The sequence below is a fragment of the Rhinoderma darwinii genome, chromosome 1, assembly GCF_050947455.1.
Source record: "Rhinoderma darwinii isolate aRhiDar2 chromosome 1, aRhiDar2.hap1, whole genome shotgun sequence".
NCBI classification, from domain to species: Eukaryota; Metazoa; Chordata; class Amphibia; order Anura; family Rhinodermatidae; genus Rhinoderma; species Rhinoderma darwinii.
The window spans coordinates 296,199,882-296,225,685 of NC_134687.1; the positions used below are offsets into that span (position 1 = coordinate 296,199,882).

Sequence of the window (25,804 nt, forward strand, 5' to 3'; positions counted from 1 at the left end):
TCAGCACGGCACTTGACCAGGATAGCACGGGATACAGGTTACAGATAGCAGGAAACACTGGGAACTGGGAAACACTAGGAGACCATTTGCTTAGACAAACTTTGGGTATGACAACAACGCTCAGGCATGGGAGGAAGGGGCTGAGCCCTTCTTATAGTCCAGGGTGCTCATGGGCTAATTTTGACATTAACTCAGGTGCGTGCTGGCCCTTTAAGAGCGAGCACGAGCGTGCGCGCGCACCCTACGGGACCCAGCCGAGGTAAGCGGAAGTGAGTGCTGGTGTCTCCTGAGGAGAAGACTGGGGCCAGCGCTCGCAGACCCATGGCTGCGGCCATGGACATGACAACAGCACAACGTGATATCGCGAGATCACGCTGTGCTTTGGATCAAGCTGGGCTGGCATGAAGAGAAGTGTATGACGCTGATTGGTCAGCATCATACACTTGTCTTTACAACGCCCACTTGGTAAAAAGTTAAAAAACGCCCAGTTGGGCATTAAGAAACTAATTAGCATAAATCTAAAATTGTTCATAACTTCAAAATAAAAACCACTGTTATCTACATTACAGCGCCTATCAGATTAGGTAGGGGATAGGGCACTTATAAACTGGTGACAGAGCCTCTTTAAAATAGGCTGGTCATTAAGGGGTTAAACAAATATTCTACACATTGACATAGGAGCTGATATTTTTTGTTCTTGGAAATGATCTAAGCCTTTTTTAAAGCCATCTACTGTCCCTGCTGTGACCAGCTCATGCGGTAGGCTATTCCATAGATTCACAGTTCTGATAGTAAAGAAGGCTTGTCGCCTCTGGAGAATGAACATTTTTTTTATCTCCAGGCGGAGGGAGTGCCCCTATGTCTTTTGAGGGGATTTTTACATATAACAAGTTTTCACCATAATTTTTGTATGTGCTATTCATATATTTATACAAGTTAATCAAGTCGTCTCTTTTCAAGGCTAAATAGGTTTCATTCTTTTAATCTTTCCTCATAACTTAGATTATCCGTGCCCATTATTAATTTAGTTGCTCTACTTTGTATTTTTTCCAACTCCAGGGCATCCTTTCTATGAACTGGAGCCCAGAACTGAACTGCATATTCTATATGAGGCCTTTGTAAAGTGGTAATATTACCTCCCTGTCCCGTGAGTCCATGTTAATACACAACAATATCTTGCTGGCCTTAGAAGCAGCTGATTGACATTGGATGCTGTTAGTTAGTTTATGATTTACAAGTACACCCAGATCCTTCTCACCAAGTGACTCCCCCAGTGTAGCTCCCCCTAGGACATATGATGCATGCAGGTTGTTCGTACCCAGGTGCATAACTTTACATTTATCTACGTTAAACCTCATTTGCCAAGTGGATGCCCAAACACTCAGTGCGTCCAAATCAGCTTGCAATTAACGAACATCTTCCATAGACTGAACATTACTACATAACTTAGTGTTATCTGTAAAAATAGAAATAGTGCTATTAATCCCATCCTCTATATCATTAATAAATAAGTTGAATAGTAGTGGTCCCAGCACTGAACCCTGGGGTACACCACTTATAACCGGGGACGTAATGTAATAATTATGTTGTATCCAAACAGAGTGGTATCCTGATAATTAGGAAGGTGAGGAATAGAAAAAAAATATCAAAATTGTAAAATAGGGGAATTTTAGAAGTCTGGTGTTATATATAGGATGTATTTATTTTGATTACCTTGTACAAGTATTTGTAATATTATTTTTATTGTGGAAGAATAGTGACAGCAAGTTCTATTATTACTTTTATATACTTAAAATGCTATATTGTATGATGTAATTGGGTGTGAGATAAGATCGGCTATCTAAGGCTGGGTTCACACACCCTATTTACGGACGTAATTCGGGCGTTTTTAACCTCGAATTACGTCCGAAAATATGGCTCCAATGCACCGGCAAACATCTGCTCATTCATTTGAATGGGCTTTACGATGTTCTGTGCCGACGGTCATTTTTTTTACGCGCCGCTGTCAAAAGACGGCGCGTAAAAAATACGCCCGCGTCAAAGAAGTGCCTGTCACTTCTTGGGGCGTAATTGGAGCCGTTTTCCATGGACTCCATAGAAAAACAGCTCCAATTACGTCCGTAATGGACGCTGCGAAAAACGCCTGCAACATGCCATTACGTCTGAAATTCCGGAGCTGTTTTCTCCTGAAAACAGCTCCGTAATTTCAGCTGTAATCGACGCTGCCGTGTGAACATACCCTTAGGGTAATGCCACACGGTGCGGCCACGTTGCGTTTATGTTGCGTTTTTAAACTGCAGCAAGTCATTTTTCAATAGAAGTCAATGGTGACATTTTTGTTATGGGCAGACTGCTGCTATTATATTACAATGTATTATTTGTGCGGTTGACTGCATCTTCATAATGTCCGACCGCATGCAGTTACTGACCGCGCTGCCAATGTTGTTGCTGAACTGCTTGCGTTTTTGCTAACAGTTCTGCAATATATTGTAATGAACTATATACAGGAAGCACCTAACAAACTTCAACACGGGGGAAAACTATGTCCATAAATTATTTCCTTTAACCAGTTCAGGACCGGGATATTTTGAGCTTTCAGGACCAGACACCGTTTAGCCATTTTTAGCACGCATTAGTTAAATGGCTATAACTTTTTTATTTGTTGGGCTAGTGACGTGATTTTTGTGATTGTTTTTCCGTAGACAATGCAGGTTTCTTTTTTTTTATCATTTTTATACACATGCTTTTTGCTATTTTAGAATTTTTTGTCTTAAAGTATGAAAATAATAGTAAAAAAAGAAGCTTTTTTAGTTTTCAGCTATTTTTTTTTTGGTAATACCATAGTTTTACCCTAAAATAGACCTTTTATTTGGGATCATCATCGTCTACCGGAAATTTTAATATGTTACATGTCTATATTAGGGTAATTGGGTCAGAGTTAGCGTTACGACAATTATTGGCAGGGGGGAACGTTTTTTTTGGGGTGGGTATTTTATGTGTATTTATTATTAATATCTTTTGCACTTTATTTTACTTTTATTTTTTTATTACTATGGTCTGTCCCTCAAAGGTCAGAAAAGATCTTTGGGGGACTTTATATATATATTTTTTCTTTCTTTTACACCTTTTGCACAGCAGCCCCAGTTACAGGGGAAATCAGCCCTCTCATAGTGACGATTGTCACTAATAGGGCTGTGCTGGGTCTAGTAAGACCCAGCAGCAGTCTGTCAGTAACGGCACCCGAAAGCGAAAGCTGCTTCTATCCTCTCACTCGAGCAGCAAGTTAAAACCTGCGCCGTAAAAAGTCTATGGCGCGGGTTTTAAGGACCCTGACCGCTGGCAGTAAATACACAGCCAGCGGTCGGGAACCAGTTAAAAAACGCAACAGAACTGCAGCATTACAGAGATAAAAAATGCATGCAGTTGACCGCATGCGATTTTCAAACGCAACAAAACCGCATCAACGACACACCGTGTGGCCTTACCCTTAATCATCAATTAAATGAGGGATGGGGAACCTTTGTTCTGCTAAGGGCCATTTGGATATTTCTAACATCATTCGTTGGCCACACAAAACGATCAACTAAAAAATGAGCCTGCTATATTTGGTCAAACATTTAATTAACTCACCCCTGATGTGATGGCTGGAACCGCTTCTCTTTGGTGAGGCGTGTGATGTTAGCTAGTACTGATGATATTATTACTGCGTCGGTCAGTCTGGAGCGCAGTCGACTCTTTGCAGCGTTAAGTTTTGAAAAGAACTCGCAGCAGTAAGTTGTTCCGACTTACTTAAAGGGGTTTTCCCATCAGGGACATTTATGACCTATCCACGGGAAATGTCATAAATGTAAGATAGATGCGGGTCCCACCTCTGGGACTCGCACCTATCTCTAGAACGGGGCCCCCTAAACTCCGTTCTACCTCTCTCTGTTCCGGCTGATTTCCAAGCATGAAGAAGAAAACAGCGTAGCTCACTGAGCTGTGCTGCTTCCATAACTCCCATAGTAGTGAATGGCAGTTACAGAAGCAGCGTAGCATGCTAGTTACGCTGTTTCCGTAACTACCATTCAGTTCTATTCGACTCACGGAAGCAGTGTAGCTCAGCAAGTTACACTGTTTTCTTCTTCATGGTCGGAATTTACCTGCATCTAGCAGGGCTTCAAAGGAGACTGTCAGTTTAGCGATATACTGCAATATATTAGCATTGCAGTATAGCATGCAAGCAATCCAACTATTGCTCGTTCAATCCCTAGGGAACTAATAAAAGTAAACAGTTAACTAAATGTTTGTTTCAATGTTCCAAAAATATATATATTAAAAGTAAAAAAAAAAAAAACTTTTCTCATTTTTCCCCTAAAGCAATGTTAAAAAATAAAATAAATTAACATAACTGGTATCTCTGCGTCCGTAAATGTCCAAACTATCACAATATAGCGTTTTACCACCGAGCGGGTTAAAAAAATATATATATGAATCACGCAAATTGCTGTTTTTTTGGTCACCTTAGCTCTCCAAAAATAATAGAATAAAAAGGTGATCAAAAAGTTACATGTACCCCAAAATGGTATTGGTAAAAACTAAGGCTCACTGTGCAAAAAAAAAAATCCCTCACATTGCTCAATTGACTGAAAAATAAAAAGTTATGGCTCTCAGAATATGGCGACACAAAGCTTTAAAAGCTTTAAAAAGAAAAACATAAAAAAAGACATATAAATTTGGTATCACCGTAATCGTAACAACCTATAGAATAATGTGAACATGTAGTTTTTACCGCCTGATTGGACGCCGTAAAAACAAAACCCTCCAAAAAATGGCACAATTGCACACCACAAATATTTCTTTTTCTGCTTCCCAGTACATTATTTGGTACAATAAGGCTGGGTTCACACGACCTATTTTCAGGTGTAAACGAGGCGTTTTAAGCCTCAAATTGCACCTGAAAACACGGCTCCAATACGTCGGCAAACATCTGTCCATTCATTTCAATGGGTTTGGCTATGTACTGTGCCGACGACCTGTAATTTTACGCGTCGCTGTCAAAAGACGGCGCGTAAAATAACAGCCTCGTCAAAGAAGTGCAGGACACTTCTTGGGACGTAATTTGAGCCGTTTTTCATTGACTTCAATGAAGAACAGCTCCAAATTACGTCCGTAATGGACGCCTCGCAAAACGCGAGTACGAGCAATTACGTCTGAAATTCAGGAGCGGTTTTCTCCTGAAAACAGCTCCGTAATTTCAGCCGAAATTGACGTTATCGTGTGCACATACCCTAAATGGTGCCATGAAAAACTACAACTTGTCCTGCAAAAAACAAGCCCTCATACGGCTATGTTGACGTTCCTAATCCTCTCTGATGGAGGTGGCCGTCTAGGTTAATCCCTTCGCGCTCAGGTCAGTACTATTACGTCGCGCTAAGTACATCGTTCGCGCTCAGGTCAGTAATAGTACTGACCTGAGTAAACACGGCGCCATTTAATCCCGGCGCGTGTTTGAGCTGTGATACCTGCTGTTTCCGACAGCAGGCTATCACAGCTTAGTGTGCAGGGACCGATCGCGGTGGTCCCCGCCGATTAACCCCTTAGAAGCCGCGTTCAATAGCGATCGCGGCTTCTTAGGGGTTAAGCTGCCATCGCCGGCCTGCTACACGATAGCGGGCCGTGATGGCTACTATGGCAACCAGAATCCTAACAATGGACTCTGGCTACGCAATCGACGGAAGCCTAGTGGGTCCCGACAAAATCAGGACCCACTATGCTTGCTGTCAGCGAACAGCTGACAGCTCTAATACACTGCACTACGCATGTAGTGCAGTGTATTAGAATAGCGATCAGAGCCTCCTGCCCTCATGTCCCCTAGTGGGACAAAGTAAAAAAAGTGTAAAAAAGTAAAAAAAAGTTGTGTAAAAATAAGAAAATAAAAGATTTAAAAGTAATAAAAGTAAAAGTCCCCCTTTTTCCCTTATCAGTTCTTTATTATTAATAAAAATATATAAATAAACAAATAAACTATACATAATTGGTATCGCCGCGTCCGTAACGATCTGAACTACAAAACAATTTTGTTATTTATCCCGCGCGGTGAACGCCGTAAGAGAAAATAATAATAAACCATACCACAATCACAATTGTTTGGTCACTTCACCTCCCAAAAAATGGAATAAAAAGAGATCAAAAAGTCGCATGTACTGAAAAATGGTACTGATCGAAACTACAGTTCGTTACGCAAAAAATAAGTCCTCGCACGACTTTCCTGATGGAAAAATAAAACAGTTATGGCTCTTAGAATAAGGTAGCACAAAAAATAAATAATATTTTACAAAATGTATTTTATTGTGCAAACGCCATAAGACATAAAAAAAAACTATAAACATCTGGTATCGCCGTAATCGTATCGCCCCGCAGAATAAAGTGAATATGTCATTTATAGCGCACGGTGAACGCTGTAAAAAAAATTGAATAAAAAACAATAGTAAAATTGCTGTTTTTTTAGTCACCACGCCACCTAAAATTAGAATAAAAACTGATCAAAAAGTCGCATGCACCCCAAGAAAACTACAATGGATTCCTCAAGGTCTCTAGTTTCCAACAAGGGGTCACTTTTGGGGGGTTTCCACTGTTTTAGCACCACAAGACCTCTTCAAACTGGACATGGTGCCTAATAAATTAAATTAAATTAATTAAATGTCACCTCTACTTTGCTCTAAATTCCTGTGAAACACCTAAAGGGTTAATAAACTTTTTAAATGCTGTTGTGAATACTTTGAGGGGTCTAGTTTCTGAAATGGGGTGATTGATAAGGGTGTCTAATATATGGGCCCCTCAAAGCAACTTCAGAACTGAGCTGGAAACTAAAAAATAAAATAAAAATGAGGCAATACTTCGCTTCTTACATTATACTCATAATGAGCCGTGCCCACCCCGAGATGACCCCAGTTTTGACCGTTTGTATAAACGGAGACCCCTATTAGACCATTTCAGTGCCCGGTTTTCCCAGCATTCACCCCCGAGAAGTGTATTTCTATAGATGAATCCCTGGTACATTTGAAAGGGAGGCTTCAATTCCGCGAGTACCTGCCGGGTAAGAGGGCAAGGTATGGCGTGAAGATGTATAAGCTGTGTGAGAGTGCATCCGGGTATACCTACAAATTTAGGATATATGAAGGGAAGGACACCAGTTCTCAGCCCCCAGAATGCCCCCCCTTACTGGGAGTTAATACAAAAATTGTGTGGGATTTGGTGCACCCACTGCTGGACCAGGGTTACCACCTCTACCTGGATAATTTTTATACCAGCGTCCCACTCTTCAACTGCCTCGCTTCCAGAAGTCCTGCGTCATGCGGCACTGCTAGCAGAAACCTGAGAGGCCTCCCTACGACTCTGCTTGGGCAAACACTCAGAAGGGGTGAGAGCAGGGCACAATCTAGCAGCAACATATTGTGTGTCAAGTACAAGACCAGGGAGATGCCACACCAGTACCCATGTACCTGTACAAGGTACCAGTACAGGGACCCCCAAACTAGACTGCATCCTGGACTACAATAGGTACATGGGAGGGGTGGACTTGTCAGATCAAGTCCTGAAGCCTTACAGTACTTCTGGAAGCGGGGCCACAGGCATCGTACCAGGGCAACACTTTTTAGGAGAAGTTCCCCAAACTGGCAAGAAGGGAAAAAAAGTCAAAAGAGGTGCAGAGTCTGCTATAAGAGGGGGATAAGGAAGGACACAATATATCAATGTGACGCGTGTCCCGAAAAACCAGAGCTCTGTATGAAAGAGTGTTTTAAAATTTATCATCCATCCCTTTATTTTTAATTTACCCCAGTTTTACTCGCTCTGATCCACTTCGCACAGCTTACCCCTCCTCATCTTTCCCCTCTGAGCCCTGCTGTGTGCCCAGGCAGCTGATAACAGCCACATGTAGGGTATTGCCGTACCCGGGAGAGCCAACATTACAGTTTATGAGGTGTATATCTCCGGTGGCGCATGCTGGGCACAATATATCGGACACTGAATTGGCATATATGTATAGAAAATTGCAAATTTCACTCTGCACCAACTGCTGCACATTATCTTTTACACAATACCTGTGGGGTCAAAATGCTCACTACACCTCTAGATGAATGCCTTAAGGGGTGTAGATTTTAAAACAGGGTCACTTCTTGGGGGTTTCAACTGTACTGGTACCTTAGGGGCTTCTGCGTACAAGACTTAGCACCAGAAAAGCTCCAGTAGGCCAAATGGTGGTCCTTTCCTTCTGAGCCCTGCCGTGTGCCCAGGCAGCTAATAACAGCCACATGTAGGGTATTGCCGTACCCGGGAGAGCCCACATTACAGTTTATGGGGTGTATGTCTCCGGTGGCACATGCTGGGCACAATATATCGGACACTGACATGGCATATATATAGAAAATTGCAAATCTCACTCTGCACCATCTGCTGCGCATTATCTTTTACACAATACCTGTGGGGTCAAAATGCTCACTACACCTCTAGATAAATTCCTTAAGGGGTGTCGTTTTTAAAACGGGGTCACTTCTCGGGGGTTTCAACTGTACTGATACCTCAGGGGCTTCTGCACACACGACTTCGCACCAGAAAATTCCCAGTAGGCCACATGGTGGTCCTTTCCTTCTGAGCCCTCCCATGGGCCCAAACGGCAGTTTATCACCACAAATAGGGTATTGCCACACTCAGGACAAATTGGGCAACAAAATGCGGTATTTTATTCCTTGTGAAAATAAGAAATTTTGAGCCAAAACTACCTCTTATTGGAAAAAATATTTTTTTTTTAATTCACAGCCCAATTAAAATAAATTCTGTGAAAAAACTGTGGGGTCTAAATGGTCACAACACCCATAAATAAATTCTTTGAGGGGTGTAGTTTCCAAAATGGGGTGACTTCTGGTGGGTTTCCATTGCTTTGATACCTTTGGGGCTCTGCAAATGCGACATGGCACCCGAAAACCAATCCAGCAAAATCTGGGCTCCAAAGAACACATAGCGCTCCTTTCCTTCTGAGGTCTCCCATGGGCCCAAACGGCAGTTTATCACCACAAATGGGGTATTGCCGCACTCAGGACAAATTGGGCAACAAATTGGGGTATTTTATTCCTTGTGAAAATAAGACATTTTGAGCCAAAACTACCTCTTATTGGAAAAAATTACATTTTTTTGAATTCACAGCCCAATTCAAATAAATTCTGTGAAAAAACTGTGGAGTCTAAATGGTCACAACACCCATAAATTAATTCCTTGAGGGGTGTAGTTTCCAAAATGGGGTCACTTCTGGTGGGTTTCCATTGCTTTGATACCTTTGGGGCTCTGCAAATGCGACATGGCATCCGAAAACCAATCCAGCAAAATCTGTGCTCCAAAGAACACATAGCGCTCCTTTCCTTCTAATACCTCCCATGGGCCCAAACGGCAGTTTATGGCCACAAATAGGGTATTGCCGCACTCAGGACAAATTTGGCAACAAAATGGGGTATTTTATTCGTTGTGAAAATAAGACATTTTGAGCCAAAACTACATCTTATTGGAAAAAAAAAATTTTTTTTAAAATTCACAGCCCAATTCAAATAAGTTCTGTGAAAAAACTGTGGGGTCTAAATGGTCACAACACCCATAAATAAATTCCTTGAGGGGTTTTGTTTCCAAAATGGGGTCACTTTTGGTGGGTTTCCATTGCTTTGATACCTCTGAGGCTCTGCAAATGCGACATGGCACACGAAAACCAATCCAGCAAAATCTGGACTCCTAAGAACACATAGCGCTCCTTTCCTTCTGAGGCCTCCCATGGGCCCAAACAGCAGTTTATCACCACAAATGGGGTATTGCCGCACTCAGGACAAATTGGGCAACAAAATGGGGCATTTTGTTCCCTGTGAAAATAAGAAATTCTGATCAAAAATGACATCTTATTGGAAAAATTGTCATTCTTTTAATTTCACAGCCCAATTCAAATACGCGCTGTGAAAAAACTACGGGGTCAAAATGGTAACAATAACCATAAATTAATTCCTTGAGGGGTGCAGTTTCCAAAATGGGGTCACTTCTGGTGTGTTTCCATTGCTTTGATACCTTTGGGGCTCTGCAAATGCGACATGGCATCCGAAAACCAATCCAGCAAAATCTGTGCTCCAAAGAACACATAGCGCTCCTTTCCTTCTAATACCTCCCATGGGCCCAAACGGCAGTTTATGGCCACAAATAGGGTATTGCCGCACTCAGGACAAATTTGGCAACAAAATGGGGTATTTTATTCGTTGTGAAAATAAGAAATTTTGAGCCAAAACTACCTCTTATTGGAAAAAATTACATTTTTTTGAATTCACAGCCCAATTCAAATAAATTCTGTGAAAAAACTGTGGAGTCTAAATGGTCACAACACCCATAAATTAATTCCTTGAGGGGTGTAGTTTCCAAAATGGGGTCACTTCTGGTGGGTTTCCATTGCTTTGATACCTTTGGGGCTCTGCAAATGCGACATGGCATCCGAAAACCAATCCAGCAAAATCTGTGCTCCAAAGAACACATAGCGCTCCTTTCCTTCTAATACCTCCCATGGGCCCAAACGGCAGTTTATGGCCACAAATAGGGTATTGCCGCACTCAGGACAAATTTGGCAACAAAATGGGGTATTTTATTCGTTGTGAAAATAAGACATTTTGAGCCAAAACTACATCTTATTGGAAAAAAAAAATTTTTTTTAACATTCACAGCCCAATTCAAATAAGTTCTGTGAAAAAACTGTGGGGTCTAAATGGTCACAACACCCATAAATAAATTCCTTGAGGGGTTTTGTTTCCAAAATGGGGTCACTTTTGGTGGGTTTCCATTGCTTTGATACCTCTGAGGCTCTGCAAATGCGACATGGCACACGAAAACCAATCCAGCAAAATCTGGACTCCTAAGAACACATAGCGCTCCTTTCCTTCTGAGGCCTCCCATGGGCCCAAACAGCAGTTTATCACCACAAATGGGGTATTGCCGCACTCAGGACAAATTGGGCAACAAAATGGGGCATTTTGTTCCCTGTGAAAATAAGAAATTCTGATCAAAAATGACATCTTATTGGAAAAATTGTCATTCTTTTAATTTCACAGCCCAATTCAAATACGCGCTGTGAAAAAACTACGGGGTCAAAATGGTAACAATAACCATAAATTAATTCCTTGAGGGGTGCAGTTTCCAAAATGGGGTCACTTCTGGTGTGTTTCCATTGCTTTGATACCTTTGGGGCTCTGCAAATGCGACATGGCATCCGAAAACCAATCCAGCAAAATCTGTGCTCCAAAGAACACATAGCGCTCCTTTCCTTCTAATACCTCCCATGGGCCCAAACGGCAGTTTATGGCCACAAATAGGGTATTGCCGCACTCAGGACAAATTTGGCAACAAAATGGGGTATTTTATTCGTTGTGAAAATAAGAAATTTTGAGCCAAAACTACCTCTTATTGGAAAAAATTACATTTTTTTGAATTCACAGCCCAATTCAAATAAATTCTGTGAAAAAACTGTGGAGTCTAAATGGTCACAACACCCATAAATGAATTCCTTGAGGGGTGTAGTTTCCAAAATGGGGTCACTTCTGGTGGGTTTCCATTGCTTTGATACCTTTGGGGCTCTGCAAATGCGACATGGCATCCGAAAACCAATCCAGCAAAATCTGTGCTCCAAAGAACACATAGCGCTCCTTTCCTTCTAATACCTCCCATGGGCCCAAACGGCAGTTTATGGCCACAAATAGGGTATTGCCGCACTCAGGACAAATTTGGCAACAAAATGGGGTATTTTATTCGTTGTGAAAATAAGACATTTTGAGCCAAAACGACATCTTATTGGAAAAAAAATTTTTTTTTTAAAATTCACAGCCCAATTCAAATAAGTTCTGTGAAAAAACTGTGGGGTCTAAATGGTCACAACACCCATAAATAAATTCCTTGAGGGGTTTTGTTTCCAAAATGGGGTCACTTTTGGTGGGTTTCCATTGCTTTGATACCTCTGAGGCTCTGCAAATGCGACATGGCACCCGAAAACCAATCCAGCAAAATCTGGACTCCTAAGAACACATAGCGCTCCTTTCCTTCTGAGGCCTCCCATGGGCCCAAACAGCAGTTTATCACCACAAATGGGGTATTGCCGCACTCAGGATAAATTGGGCAACAAAATGGGGCATTTTGTTCCCTGTGAAAATAAGAAATTCTGATCAAAAATGACATCTTATTGGAAAAATTGTCATTCTTTTAATTTCACAGCCCAATTCAAATACGCGCTGTGAAAAAACTACGGGGTCAAAATGGTAACAATAACCATAAATTAATTCCTTGAGGGGTGCAGTTTCCAAAATGGGGTCACTTCTGGTGTGTTTCCATTGCTTTGATACCTTTGGGGCTCTGCAAATGCGACATGGCATTCGAAAACCAATCCAGCAAAATCTGTGCTCCAAAGAACACAGCGCTCCTTTCCTTCTAATACCTCCCATGGGCCCAAACAGCAGTTTATGGCCACAAATAGGGTATTGCCGCACTCAGGACAAATTTGGCAACAAAATGGGGTATTTTATTCGTTGTGAAAATAAGACATTTTGAGCCAAAACTACATCTTATTGGAAAAAAAGTTTTTTTTTTTAAATTCACAGCCCAATTCAAATAAGTTCTGTGAAAAAACTGTGGGGTCTAAATGGTCACAACACCCATAAATAAATTCCTTGAGGGGTTTTGTTTCCAAAATGGGGTCACTTTTGGTGGGTTTCCATTGCTTTGATACCTCTGAGGCTCTGCAAATGCGACATGGCACCCGAAAACCAATCCAGCAAAATCTGGACTCCTAAGAACACATAGCGCTCCTTTCCTTCTGAGGCCTCCCATGGGCCCAAACAGCAGTTTATCACCACAAATGGGGTATTGCCGCACTCAGGACAAATTGGGCAACAAAATGGGGCATTTTGTTCCCTGTGAAAATAAGAAATTCTGATCAAAAATGACATCTTATTGGAAAAATTGTCATTCTTTTAATTTCACAGCCCAATTCAAATACGCGCTGTGAAAAAACTACGGGGTCAAAATGGTAACAATAACCATAAATTAATTCCTTGAGGGGTGCAGTTTCCAAAATGGGGTCAGTTTTGGGGGATTCCTACTGTTTTGGCACCTCAACACATCTCCAAACCTGGCATGCTGCCTAAAATATATGCTAATAAAAAAGCACCACCAAAATGCACTAGGTGCTTCTTTGCTTCTGGGGCTTGTGTTTTAGTCTACGAGCGCACTAGAGCCACATGTGGGACATTTCTAAAAACTGAAGAATCTGGACAATACATATTTAGTTGTGTTTCTCTGGTAAAACCTTGAAATTCAGAAAGAAAAACGAAATTCAGAAAGAAAAATTAAATTTGCAAATTTCACCTCCACTTTGCTTTAATTCCTGTGAAATGCCTGAAGGGTTAAAAAACTTTCTAAATGCTGTTTTGAATACTTTGAGGGGTCTAGTTTTTAAAATGGGGTGCTTTATGGGGATTTCTAATACATAGGCCCCTCAAAGCCACTTCAGAACTGAACAGGTACCTTAAAAAAAAGGCTTTTGACATTTTCTTAAAAATATGAGAAATTGCTGTTTATGTTCTAAGCCTTGAAACGTCCAAGAAAAATAAAATAATGTTCAAAAAATGATGCCAATCTAAAGTAGACATATGGGAAATGTGAACTAGTGACTATTGTGGGTGGTATAACCGTCTGTTTTTCAAGCAGATGCATTTAAATTCTGAAAAATGCTATTTTTTATAAATTTTCTCTAAATTTTGCAATTTTTCTCAAATAAAGACTGAATATATCGACCAAATTTTACCACGAACATGAAGCCCAAAGTGTCACGAGAAAACAATCTCGGAATCGCTTGGATAGGTTTAAGCATTCCAACGTTATTACCACATAAAGTGAAATATGTCAGATTTGAAAAATGGGCTCTGAGCCTTAACCCCTTCCCGACATTTGCCGTACATGTACGTCATGGAAAGCATTGACTTCCCGCATCTTGCCGTACATGTACGCCGAATGTTTGGGACCGGCTCAGAAGCTGAGCCGGTCCCATCATCACCGGATCTCAGCTGTATCTTACAGCTGACATCCGGCTGTAACGGCGGGGACCGAAATTAGCTTCGATCCCCGCCATTAACCCCTTAAGTGCAGCGCTCAAACGCGATCGCTGCACTTAAGGTGTTTGCAGCTCATCGGAACCCCAGTAATGAAATTGCCGGGGTTCCGGTGGCTGCAATGGCAACCGGAGGCCTAATACTGGCCTCCCGGTCTGCCTAGCACCGAAGCCGGTCAAGATCCGCCCGGCGGCGGAGCCTGATCGGCTTCCGTAGCTGCCGGCAAGATGGCGCCGGGTCAGGAGCTGATCCGGCGTCATCAGCGGTGGAAGTCAGCTGTATGTTACAGCTGACATCCACCTGTAACGGCAGGAACCGGAGCTAGCTCCGATCCCTGCCATTAACCCCTTCGATGCAGCAATCGAAAGCTATTGCTGCATCGTAGCGGTTACTAGCAGATCGCCAGCCCTGACAGGCAATCAGGACTGGCGACTGCTGTTATGGCAACAGGAGACACAATGGTCTCCTGCTCTGCCATTACGGAAGCCGATTTAGGCCCCGCCGGGAGGCGAAGCCTAATCGGCTTGCTGTCAGTGAATGACTGACAGATCTAATACATTGCACTACATAGGTAGTGCAATGTATTAGAAAAAAAAAAATCTGACCGTTGGACCTTCAAGTCCCCTAGTGGGACTTGAGAAAAAGTGTAAAAAAAGTATAAAAAAGTGTAAAAAAAAGTGCAAATAATGAAAGTTTGAAAACAATAAAAGTTTCAAGTAATCAAATAAAACACAATCCCCCTTTTACTCTTATCAAGTCCTTTATTATTGAAAAATAATAATAAACCATATGTATTTGGTATCGCCGCGACCGTAACGACCGGAGGTATCAAAATATTATATTATTTATTGCACGCGGTGAACAGCGTAAAAAAAAACTTAAAAAACGTTACCAGAGTTTCTGTTTTTTAGTCACTTTGCCCTACAAATGTTAGAATAAAAAGTGATCAAAAAGTCGCATGTATCCAAAAATGGTACCTATAAAAACTATAGCTCGTCCCGCAAAAAACAAGCCCTCATACACCTCCGTCGACAAAAAAATTAAAAAGTTATGGTTCTCACAACTTGGCGACAGAAAAAATACATTCTTTTTACAAAAGTAATTTTATTGTGCAAAAAGTTGTAAAACATAAAAAAGTGCTATAAATTAGGTATCGCCGGAATCGTACGGACCTGCAGAATAAAGTTAACATGTAATTTATAACGCATGGTGAACGCTGTATAAAAAAAAAAAAAAAAAGCTGTGCCAGAATTGCGTTTTTTTGTTTACCTGGCATCCCAAAAAATAGGATAAAAGGTGATCAAAAAGTTGCATGTACCCCAAAATGGTACCAATAATAGCTACAGCTCGTCCCGCAACAAACCAGCCCTCATACCGCTACGTCTATGAACAATAAAATTAGTTATGGCTCCAATAAGTCAGGAAATAAAAAAATATGCAGTTGTGCCCGAGGGGAACATTTCTTCTGTTTGAAGAGGCGATTTATCAAGGACCTAAAATTAGGGAACCAGGAAAGGGAGGGCCCAAACATATCCGCTGGAAGCGACGGTGCCCGTATTATACCAGGACAACACTTCCTAGCAAAATTCCCCAAACTACAAAGGCGCGGAGTGTGGACCAAAAGGGGGATAATAAAGGACGCCATATATCAGTGCGACACCGGCCTGTGCAGAAATGATTGTGTCACAGCGTAACACACATCTATGGATTATTTTATTGTTTTTTTTTACCCCATTATTATACCACCTGACTATGCCCCTTATATACTCCGCCCGGCTTACATGTACCCCCACATTATAAACGGAAACACCAGTAAGACTCCAAACAAAACTACTACCAAGCAAAATCCACGCTCCAAAAGCCAAATGGCGTTTCCTCCCATCTGAACCCTACAGCGGCCCAAACAGCAGTTTCCTTCCACATATATGGCACAGTCATACCCGGGAGAACCCTTTTAGCAATTTTTGGGGTGTGTGTCTCCAGTGGCATAAGCTGGGCACGACATATTTGCCACTGAATGGCATATCTAGGGAAAAATATAAATTTTTAATTTGCACCATCCACAGCGCATTCATTTATGGAAAAGACCTGTGGGGTGAAAATGCTCACTACACCCCTTAATAAATGCCTTGAGGGGTGCAGTTTCCATAATAGGGTCACTTCTCAGGGGTTTATTTTTATTATTTCACATCTGAGCCTCTGCAGTTGTGAACCAATACTTTGTAAATCGCCAAATTAGGCCTCAATTTGACATGGTACGCTTTCACTCCTGAGCCTGGTCGACTGTCCAGGCAAGAGATTAGGGCCACATGTAGGGTGTTTCTAAAACCGGGAAACACCGCATAATAATTAGAGAGCTGTCTTGTTATGGTGGCACAAGCCGGGCACCACATATTGTCCACATATCTGTGGAAAAAATCCCATTTTCACTCTGCAACATCGAGTTCACACTAATTTCTACAAAACACCTGCAGGGTTAACATGCTCACTACACCCCTAAGTAAATGCATTGAGGGGTGTAGTTTCCAAAATTGGGTCACTTCTGGGGGGTTTCCACTGTTTTGGGCCCACAGGCGCCCAGAAACCAATCCAGCAACATCTGCACTCCAAATGGCGGTCCTTCCCTTCTGAGCCCTGCCGTGTGCCCAAACAGCAGTTTATGACCACATATGGGGTATTGCCGTACTCGGTAGAAATTGCTTTACAAATGTTGGGTTCTTTTTTTTCCTTTATTTGTTGCGAAAATGAAAAAATTTGCGCTAAAGCTACGTCTTATTGAAGAAAAAGGATTGTTTTTATTTTCACTGCCCAATTCTAATAAATTCTATGAAACATCTGTGGGGTCAAAATGCTCACTACGCCCCTAGATGAATTCCTCAAGAGGTGTAGTTTCCTAAATGGTGTCACTTTTTGGGCGTTTTCATTGTTTTTTCCCCTCAGGGGCTTTGCAAATGTGACATGGCCTCCGCAAACCATTCCTGCTCAATGTGATCTCAAAAAGCCAAATAGCGCTCTTTCCCTTCTAAGCCAAGCCGTGTCTCCAAACAGCCGTTTATTACCACATGTGGGGTATTGTTTTACTCGGGAGAAATTGCTTTACAAATTTTGTGGTGCTTTTTCTCCTTCAGTCCTTGTGGAAATGAGTCAAAATAAGCTAAACCTACATTTTCTTAGAAAAAATGTTGATTTTTATTTTCAGGGCCTACTTCCAATAATTTCTGCAAAAAACCTGTGGAGTCAAATCGCTCACTATACCCCTAGATAATTTCCTCAATGGGTGTAGTCTCCAAAATGGGGTCACTTGTGGGGGGTTTCCACTGTTTTGTCCCCTCAGGGGCTTTGTAAATGTGACATGGCCTCCGCAAACCATTCCTGCTAAACTTGAGCTCCAAAAGCTAAATAGCGCTCTTTCCCTTCTCAGCCCTGCCGTGTCTCCAAACAACCATTTATTACCACATGTGGGGTATTGTTTTACTCGGGAGAGATTGGTTTACAAATTTTATGGTGCTTTTTCTCCTTCAGTCCTTGTGGAAATGAGAAAAAATTAGCTAAACCTACATTTTCTTTGAAATAATTTAGATTGTCATTTTCAGGGCCTATTTCCAATAATTTATGCAAAAAACCTGTTGGGTCAAAACGCTCACTATACCCCTCAATGGGTGTAGTTTCCAAAATGGGGTCACTTGTGGGGGGTTTCCACTGTTTTGTCCCCTCAGGGGCTTTGTAAATGTGACATGGCCTCCGCAAACCATTCCTGCTAAACTTGAGCTCCAAAAGCCAAATAGCGCTCTTTCCCTTCTCAGCCCTGCCGTGTCTCCAAACAACCGTTTATTACCAGATGTGGGGTATTGTTTTACTCGGGAGAGATTGGTTTACAAATTTTATGGTGCTTTTTCTCCTTCAGTCCTTGTGGAAATGAGAAAAAATTAGCTAAACCTACATTTTCTTTGAAATAATTTAGATTGTCATTTTCAGGGCCTATTTCCAATAATTTATGCAAAAAACCTGTTGGGTCAAAACGCTCACTATACCCCTCAATGGGTGTAGTTTCCAAAATGGGGTCACTTGTGGGGGGTTTCCACTGTTTTGTCCCCTCAGGGGCTTTGTAAATGTGACATGGCCTCCGCAAACCATTCCTGCTAAACTTGAGCTCCAATAGCCAAATAGCGCTCTTTCCCTTCTCAGCCCTGCCGTGTCTCCAAACAACCGTTTATTACCACATGTGGGGTATTGTTTTACTCGGGAGAAATTGCTTTACAAATTTTACGGTGCTTTTTCTCCTTTAGTCCTTGTGGAAATGAGAAAAAAAATCGCTAAACCTACATTTTCTTTCAAGAAATGTTGATTTTAATTTTCACGGCCTACTTCCAATAATTTCTGTAAAAAAAACTGTGCGGTCAAAATGCTCACTGTACCCCTAGATAATTTCCTCAATGGGTGTAGTTTCCCAGATGGGGTCACTTTTGGGGGATTTTGACTGTTTTGGCACTGCAAGAGCCCTTCAAACCTGACATGGTGCCTAAAATTTATTCTAACAAAAATAAGGCCCCAAAATCCACTAGGTGTTCCTTTGATTCTGAGGCCGGTGCTTCAGTCCAGTAGCACACTAGGGCCACATGTTGGATATTTCCTAAAACTGCAGAAACTGGGCAACAAATATTGAGTTGCATTTCTCTGGTAAAACCTTCTGTGTTATAAAAAAAATTGTACTATAAATTTATTTCTGCAAAAAAATATGAAATTTGTAAATTTCACCTCTACTTTGCTTTAATTCCTGTGACATGTGTAAAGGGTTAAGACATTTTCTGAATGCTGTTTTGAATACTTTGAGGGGTGAAGTTTTTAAAATGGGGTGACTTTTTGGGGGTTTCTAATATATAAGGCCCTCAAAGCCACTTCACAACTGAACTGGCCCCTGTAAAAATGGCCTTTTGAAATTTTCTTGAAAATGTGAGAAATTGCTGCTAAAGTTCTAAGCCTTGTGAGGTCATAGAAAAATAAAAGGATGTTCAAAAAACGATGCCAAACTAAAGTAGACATATGGGGGATGTTAATTAGCAACAATTTTGTGTGGTATAACTGCCTGTCTTACAAGCAGATACATTTAAATTGGGAAAAATGCTAATTTTTGAAATTTTTCGCTAAATTTTGGTGTTTTTCACAATTAAATACTGAACATATCGAGCAAATTTTGCCAGTAACTTAAAGTCCAATGTGTCGCGAGAAAACTATCTCAGAATCGCTTGGATAGGTGAAAGCATTCCGGAGTTATTACCACATAAAGTGACACATGTCAGATTTGAAAAATGAGGCCCGGTCAGGAAGGTCAAAAGTGGCTAAAGAGGGAAGGGGTTAAGGCCCAAACTAGGCTACGTCCTTAAGGGGTTAAAGAATACTCTGTAATTTCCTTGAAGCACGGTTTGGTATATCACTCTGGTGTCCGCTATCGAAGAAAGGAACTGCAGCACTCAAGATAATCCAAAGAAGTGTATTTGATTTATTCACCAAGCATAAAAACACTTGCAACGTTTCACAGGTCCACACTATATTACGCCTGCATCTGTAGAATAGTATGACGGACAGGAACCTCCCTATGTTCTACCTTATCTCCAAAAAACACCCCTGTAATGTGTACATAGCAGAGCTGTGTGTGTAATGTGTAAATAGCAGAGCTGTGTGTGTAATGTGTAGATAGCAGAGCTGTGTGTGTACTATGTAGGTAGCAGATCTGTGTGTGTAATGTGGTAGCAGAGCTGTATATGTCTAATATGTCCAAAAAACACCCATGTAATGTGTAGATAGCAGAGCTGTGTGTGTAATGTGTAAATAGCAGAGCTGTGTGTGTAATGTGTAGATAGCAGAGCTGTGTGTGTACTATGTAGGTAGCAGATCTGTGTGTGTGTGTGTGTGTGTGTGTGTGTGTGTGTGTGTGTGTGTGTGTGTGTGTAATGTGGTAGCAGAGCTGTATATGTCTAATATGTAGATAGTGACACTGTGTATGTTATGTGTGCGCAAAAGAGCTATGTGTGTAATGTGTATGTAGCAAAACTGCGTATGCAATATGTGGGCAGCAGAGCTATGTGTGTGTGTGTGTGTGTGTGTGTGTGTGTGTGTGTGTGTGTGTGTGTGTGTGTGTGTGTGTGTGTGTGTATAATGTGTAGGCAGCAGAGTTATGTTTGTGTAATGTGTAGACAGCAGAGGTGTGTGGAAACCTCTGACGGAACACCGGAACGGAAAGCGAACGGTGATGTGAACAGGCCCTTACTTGTAGTTGGTATTGACCAGGGAAATGGTATCTATACACTTTTTAATTTAAATAACAAATAATAAATTATAAATATTTTTGCAACTCAGTGTGTGCTGGTTATGTCTGGCAATATTTGTTTTTGTTTTTTAGAGTTTTATATTTTACTCTGGACGGCACCGTGTAATAATAATTACACTTACTGAGATATTTAACTGGATAGTTTTGTGATTATTACCACATTTCATTACTGCCTGTATTTTCTTGTTACTGACCTCTTTAATGCTTTAACATTACCTTGCTGTTCCTTCTATTACATGCACTTGTATATGGGGTAATATTTTAACTCCTTCCTGACCGCCCACTGTCTTTTGACGTCAGGCACAGTGCCATCTTCCGGAAGCAAAAGGTGGTTACAGACATAACAAAAACTAGGAAACACAGATAACAAAATAAAGGGACAAAAAAAAAAAGTATGGAGTTTGTAGTAGAGAGCAGTCTGTTTTTTTTTTAACTAAAGGTTTATACCTAATTATCTTGAAATTTATCTAAAAGGGTTGGCCACTTTCTAATTATAAAAAGTTATTACAATTACTAACGGCCGGTGTTATAAAATTCTGCTTCCCCCACTCAATACGTGACATGCGCATACATTCGGCAGCAGTAATGGAGGCAGTAGTCACATGACACATCACATGACCACTTTGTCCAAGCAGGTGACGCTATGGATACAGCAGTCACATGATACATCACAAGACCACTACCTCCTTTGCTGCTGCCACATTTGTATATATTCGCCCCCACCCCGCAGCACACGTTGCAGATTGATCAATGGAAAACAGAACTTAATAACAATAAGTCTTGTAACGTTTGATTTTAAGCCATGTGAGAGATCATAAAATAATCAGTCCCTTTTAAGAAAGCTGAATAATGACCATGATTTTTTTCTTCCAACTTTAGTGGGCTTATCAGTTTTATAGCAAATTGATTGGGCTAAAGATAAGCAAATTTGGGCCTTTTTCTAAATATACATTAATGAACAGAAAAAGCACACAAGCCCCAGTGGCCAGATAGGGATTGATTATTCCTAACATAATTCACAAAATTACCCTACGGCAACAAAAAATCCTTTTACTAGACCCTAAAAAGATGATGATTTAAAACAATTACATGAATCTCCCAAACATGTTTCACTGTGGACCGGCGTCCTCAGGGGGACAAGACCTTTTTTTAAATGTATTTCTAAAGAAATTATAAGGGCTTTCTCTTCTTTTTTCTTTAATATAATAAATTAACAACAAATTTTTATGATTGAGGATCCTTAATAACATTTGGGCATTATTGTTTCTCCTGAAAGAAACCAGAAACTGTGGCCGTAGATCACGGCAGAACCACACGCACGCGTTTTTGTCACACTTTTGTTATGATAGGTGGTAGATATATTAGCAATTTGTGCTATAAAAGTTAGCATTTTGTATTTAAGCCCCATTCTGTTAAATAACAAACCAAATGTTCCTGTGTGATGATGTCCACGTTGGCTTATAAATATTTAAACCAAAATTTTATTATTTACAGAAAATCCATCGGGCTTTGAACATGGTCAGTGAAGACCAAGATGTAAAGTTGCCAAAGCCTGACAAATGGTAAGGTCTAACGTTAAAAATTCCATTAAAAGGTTATTTTAATAGGTAAATAGATCAGAACATAATAAGTCACAACCTTGACCGATCTGCTACAGCTATAGTACCAAAGTACTCATCCCAATAATACTCATTCCCAACTGTTGTGTCAGAGTTTTCTAATCAAATTATGAATTTGGAAGGAGCGTGGAAGGGGTGACAAAAAATATCAAACCGGTCACCCATTCTATTTTAGAACATAGGGTTAATTGGTCTAAAATTGAACAAATTCCATAGTTTGGGTTTTACCCCAGTTGGACATACTTAAAAAAAAAAAAAATCATTGTTTTATGAAGGCCATCAGATAAGAGATCCTCCGTTTAAGGCGTCCTATTGCGCCATAATACTTGGCTACTGATAGGCAACCTCATCAGTACAAAAAGCAGCAATCAATATTTAATCATATGCGGGTTAGCAGAGCCTAATGCTCCAAAATAGCCTGTCCGGCCACAGCAGCTTGGTGACGAACTATCCCAAAAGAATTGTAATTTTTTTCTGGTGCTGTATTTACTATATTCTTTGTTGTTTCCTTGATCTTAGCAGCATATTCTCAACTAATACTAGACCTTTGTTTCAAAAACTATTTGTTCCCTTCAGCTGCAACCTTCAGAAAGAATCAGCTGCAGAACCCCAGTCTATCTGGAACAATCTGCGTCGCACCCCAGTTCGCCAAGAGAAAAGGGTGCACTTCAATTTAGAGACTGTAAATACCAAGGATTGTTTATGTGAAAATGGACAACCTTGCAACCCCAAGGAACAGGAATTGAAAAATCTGGAGTTGAAAATAGATGGTATGAAGGATCAGTTGAGAGCTGCGCTGGTGAGAAAAAGTGAGCTGATGGTCATTTTGCAGCCTCCATGCAACCACACTCAGCCGAAGACAGAGGGAAACAGATGATACACAGACTGCTTGTCTTACGCACTTGGTCTAGTCAAATGCTCTATCAAAGAGCTTACAGTCTAATTACTCAGTTCTACCAGTGAGGAGTTGCAGACAGTTCACAACTGATGGATTGTTGTATAAGGCACAATAATGAAATACTCAAGATACTTACACCCTAACAACCTTGCGCAAAAAGGTGCAAGCAAATAGATGAATACCATAAAAGCAATGTATTACAAAGAAATCATATAATCTTCTGTTTCTGGAATGATAAAATACCATTTGTCTTGTTTACAGTATAACTTACACCATATTTGTGTCTTTTATTTCTATTTAGTCTTCATCTGTAAAGAGTTTTGTTATTGTTGAAAAGCGGACACAAGTTTATAGCAGTATAATGGCACAAACGTATCAAAGCATCCTACAGTACTCACTTCCCACCTGGTACTGAAAGAAACCTCCCTACATGACTTGCTCTTTCTTGTTCTTTTAGGGTGTTTTTTAGGCCTCATTTACGCAGCAATTTTGGATTGTTTCCATATACACATTCCTCATCTGTGGATGCAGTGTATATAACAGCGGCAATGCCTGAGATCAGAGCTCAAATGTAGAATTATAAGGCATGATGCAGTTGTTACACCCTATAATCACACCCTTTCTTCTTTCAAATAAAATACACTGTCCCAAAAACATCTTTGGTGAAATCAAATAAATTAGGGCATTTTTAGATAATGGAAGGGGCCTCCCGAATTGTGACATTAGTTACAGTAGAGTCCCACGTCAAATGTGGTGCTCTTCTCTGGAGGACTATTAGATATTAGTATTAAACTAGCAGATCCTCCATCGATTACCGCTGTTCACATGGGTCCCGTTTGCAGTCATCTTGTCACTAGGGGAACTGAATAAATGTACGTTTGGTGTTAAGCTCATTCTATACACTATGATTTGTTTCTGTACGATACAATTAATTTCAAGCCACATTGAGGTGGCTGCTGCATGTAAACAGGAGTTTTCTTCAGTCATCTGCATAGGAATGAATGTTCATCCAATATCAGTGTTGTAAGGAAATTGCATCTTCGTGAACAAGTCTTCTGTGTAAAGCACCTTTTATACATTTAAAACATTTTTTGTAACTCACATATCACAACACAACTCACAGTTTTACAGAATTGTAGCATATAAACCTAGCTCTAGACTTACATATATACTGTCAGAAGCATTCCATATTTACTGTGTGGGATCAGGGCCGGCCTTAGGTTGGATGGTGCCCTGTGCGGGACGATCTATTGCTGCCCTCCACAAATAAAAAAATGTAAAGACAAATATACTGTATAGAAATATATATTTAGACATACAGGAATATATATATATATATATATATATATATACACACACGAGGAATGTATACACACACACATACATACACACACACGAGTAATGTATACACACACACGGGAGGCATGTATAGATACACACATAGACACAGGAGGCATGTATACACACACACACACACACACACACACAGGAGGCATGTATACATACACACACACAGGACGCATGTATACATACACAGGAGACATGTATACACACACACACACACACAGAGGGCCGGCCTTAGGGTTGTGCGAGCGCACAGGGCGCTGCCCCCTCCAAGCATGTAGGGGGTGCCACTGGGCTCTGCCTCTACTCTGTGATCCTCTCTTCATTACACACGGAGTAAATAAGAGCCGAGGAGGAAGCTCCGCCCACAACCCGTCCTGCACGGAGCCTGTGATTCTGTCAGCAAGGAGAGATGGTATCTATGTGTTTCTCTGTGTATCTCTGTGTATATACAGTATGTCTCTGTGTATACAGTATGTGTCTCTGTGTGTATGCAGTCTGTGTTTGTATGTGTATGTTAGCGTGTGTGTGTGTCTCTGCATGTGTTTATGTCTCTTTGTAAAAGTGTGTTCAATATTAAAGTAGAACAGATAAAACGAAGATATCTGTGCTGCCTCCTATATACCCTGCTGCACCTATATACCCTGCTGCCCCTATATATCCTGCTGCCCCCTATATAACCTGCTGCCTCCAATATACCCTGCTGCCCTTTTACTCTGCTGCCTCCTATATACCCTGCTGCCCCTTATATAATCTGCTGCCTCCTATGTACCCTGCTGCCCCTATATATCCTGCTGCCCCTTATATAATCTGTCTCCTATATAACCTGCTGCATCCTATATACCCTGCTGCCCCTATATACCCTGCTGCCCCTTATATACCCTGCTGCCCCTTATATACCCTGCTGCCCCTATACAGCCTGCTGCTCCTTATATACCCTGCTGCCCCTTATATACTCTGCTGCCCCTTATATACTCTGCTGCCCCTTATATACGCTGCTGCCCTTATAAACCCTGCTGCCCCTTATATACTCTGCTGCCCTTATATATATATATATGCCTCCTTGTGTGTGTTTATATGTGTCTGTGGCTATAGTTATCATCTACAACATTATCTGTACTCAGAGAATTATCACTGTGTATTATCTGTGGTGTTACATAGGACTGCAGATAACATCCACTACATTATTTGTACTCAGAGAGTTATCACTGTGTTATCTGTGGTGTTACATAGGACTGCAGGTAACGTCTACTACATTATCTGTACTCCGTTATTACTGTGTGTTATCTGTGGTGTTGTAATGTCGGTGGCTGCGGGCCATCAGCTCGAATCTCCCCCTGACAGCCGCAGCCACAAGTCGGCGAGCGCTGGCCCCAGCCAACTTTTCAGGAGACGCCAGCGCTCACGTCCACTCACCTCAGCCGGATCCGGTCTTAAAGGGGCAGCGCGCACCGGACTTCTGATGAAC

General features: G+C 41.1%; 1 protein-coding gene across 1 annotated transcript in view; it reads left to right on the forward strand.

Annotated features, from left to right (window-relative positions):
• The window catches only part of GRIN3B (glutamate ionotropic receptor NMDA type subunit 3B), a 100,092-nt gene extending 76,407 nt beyond the window's left edge, over positions 1–23,685 (forward strand). Inside the window, exons 8-9 of the mRNA XM_075825364.1 lie at positions 21,970–22,037; positions 22,671–23,685. Coding sequence (XP_075681479.1) covers positions 21,970–22,037; positions 22,671–22,971 — 369 coding nt within the window. The 3' untranslated portion in view covers positions 22,972–23,685. The remainder of the gene's footprint in view (positions 1–21,969; positions 22,038–22,670) is intronic.
• Positions 23,686–25,804: the final 2,119 nt, after the last annotated feature.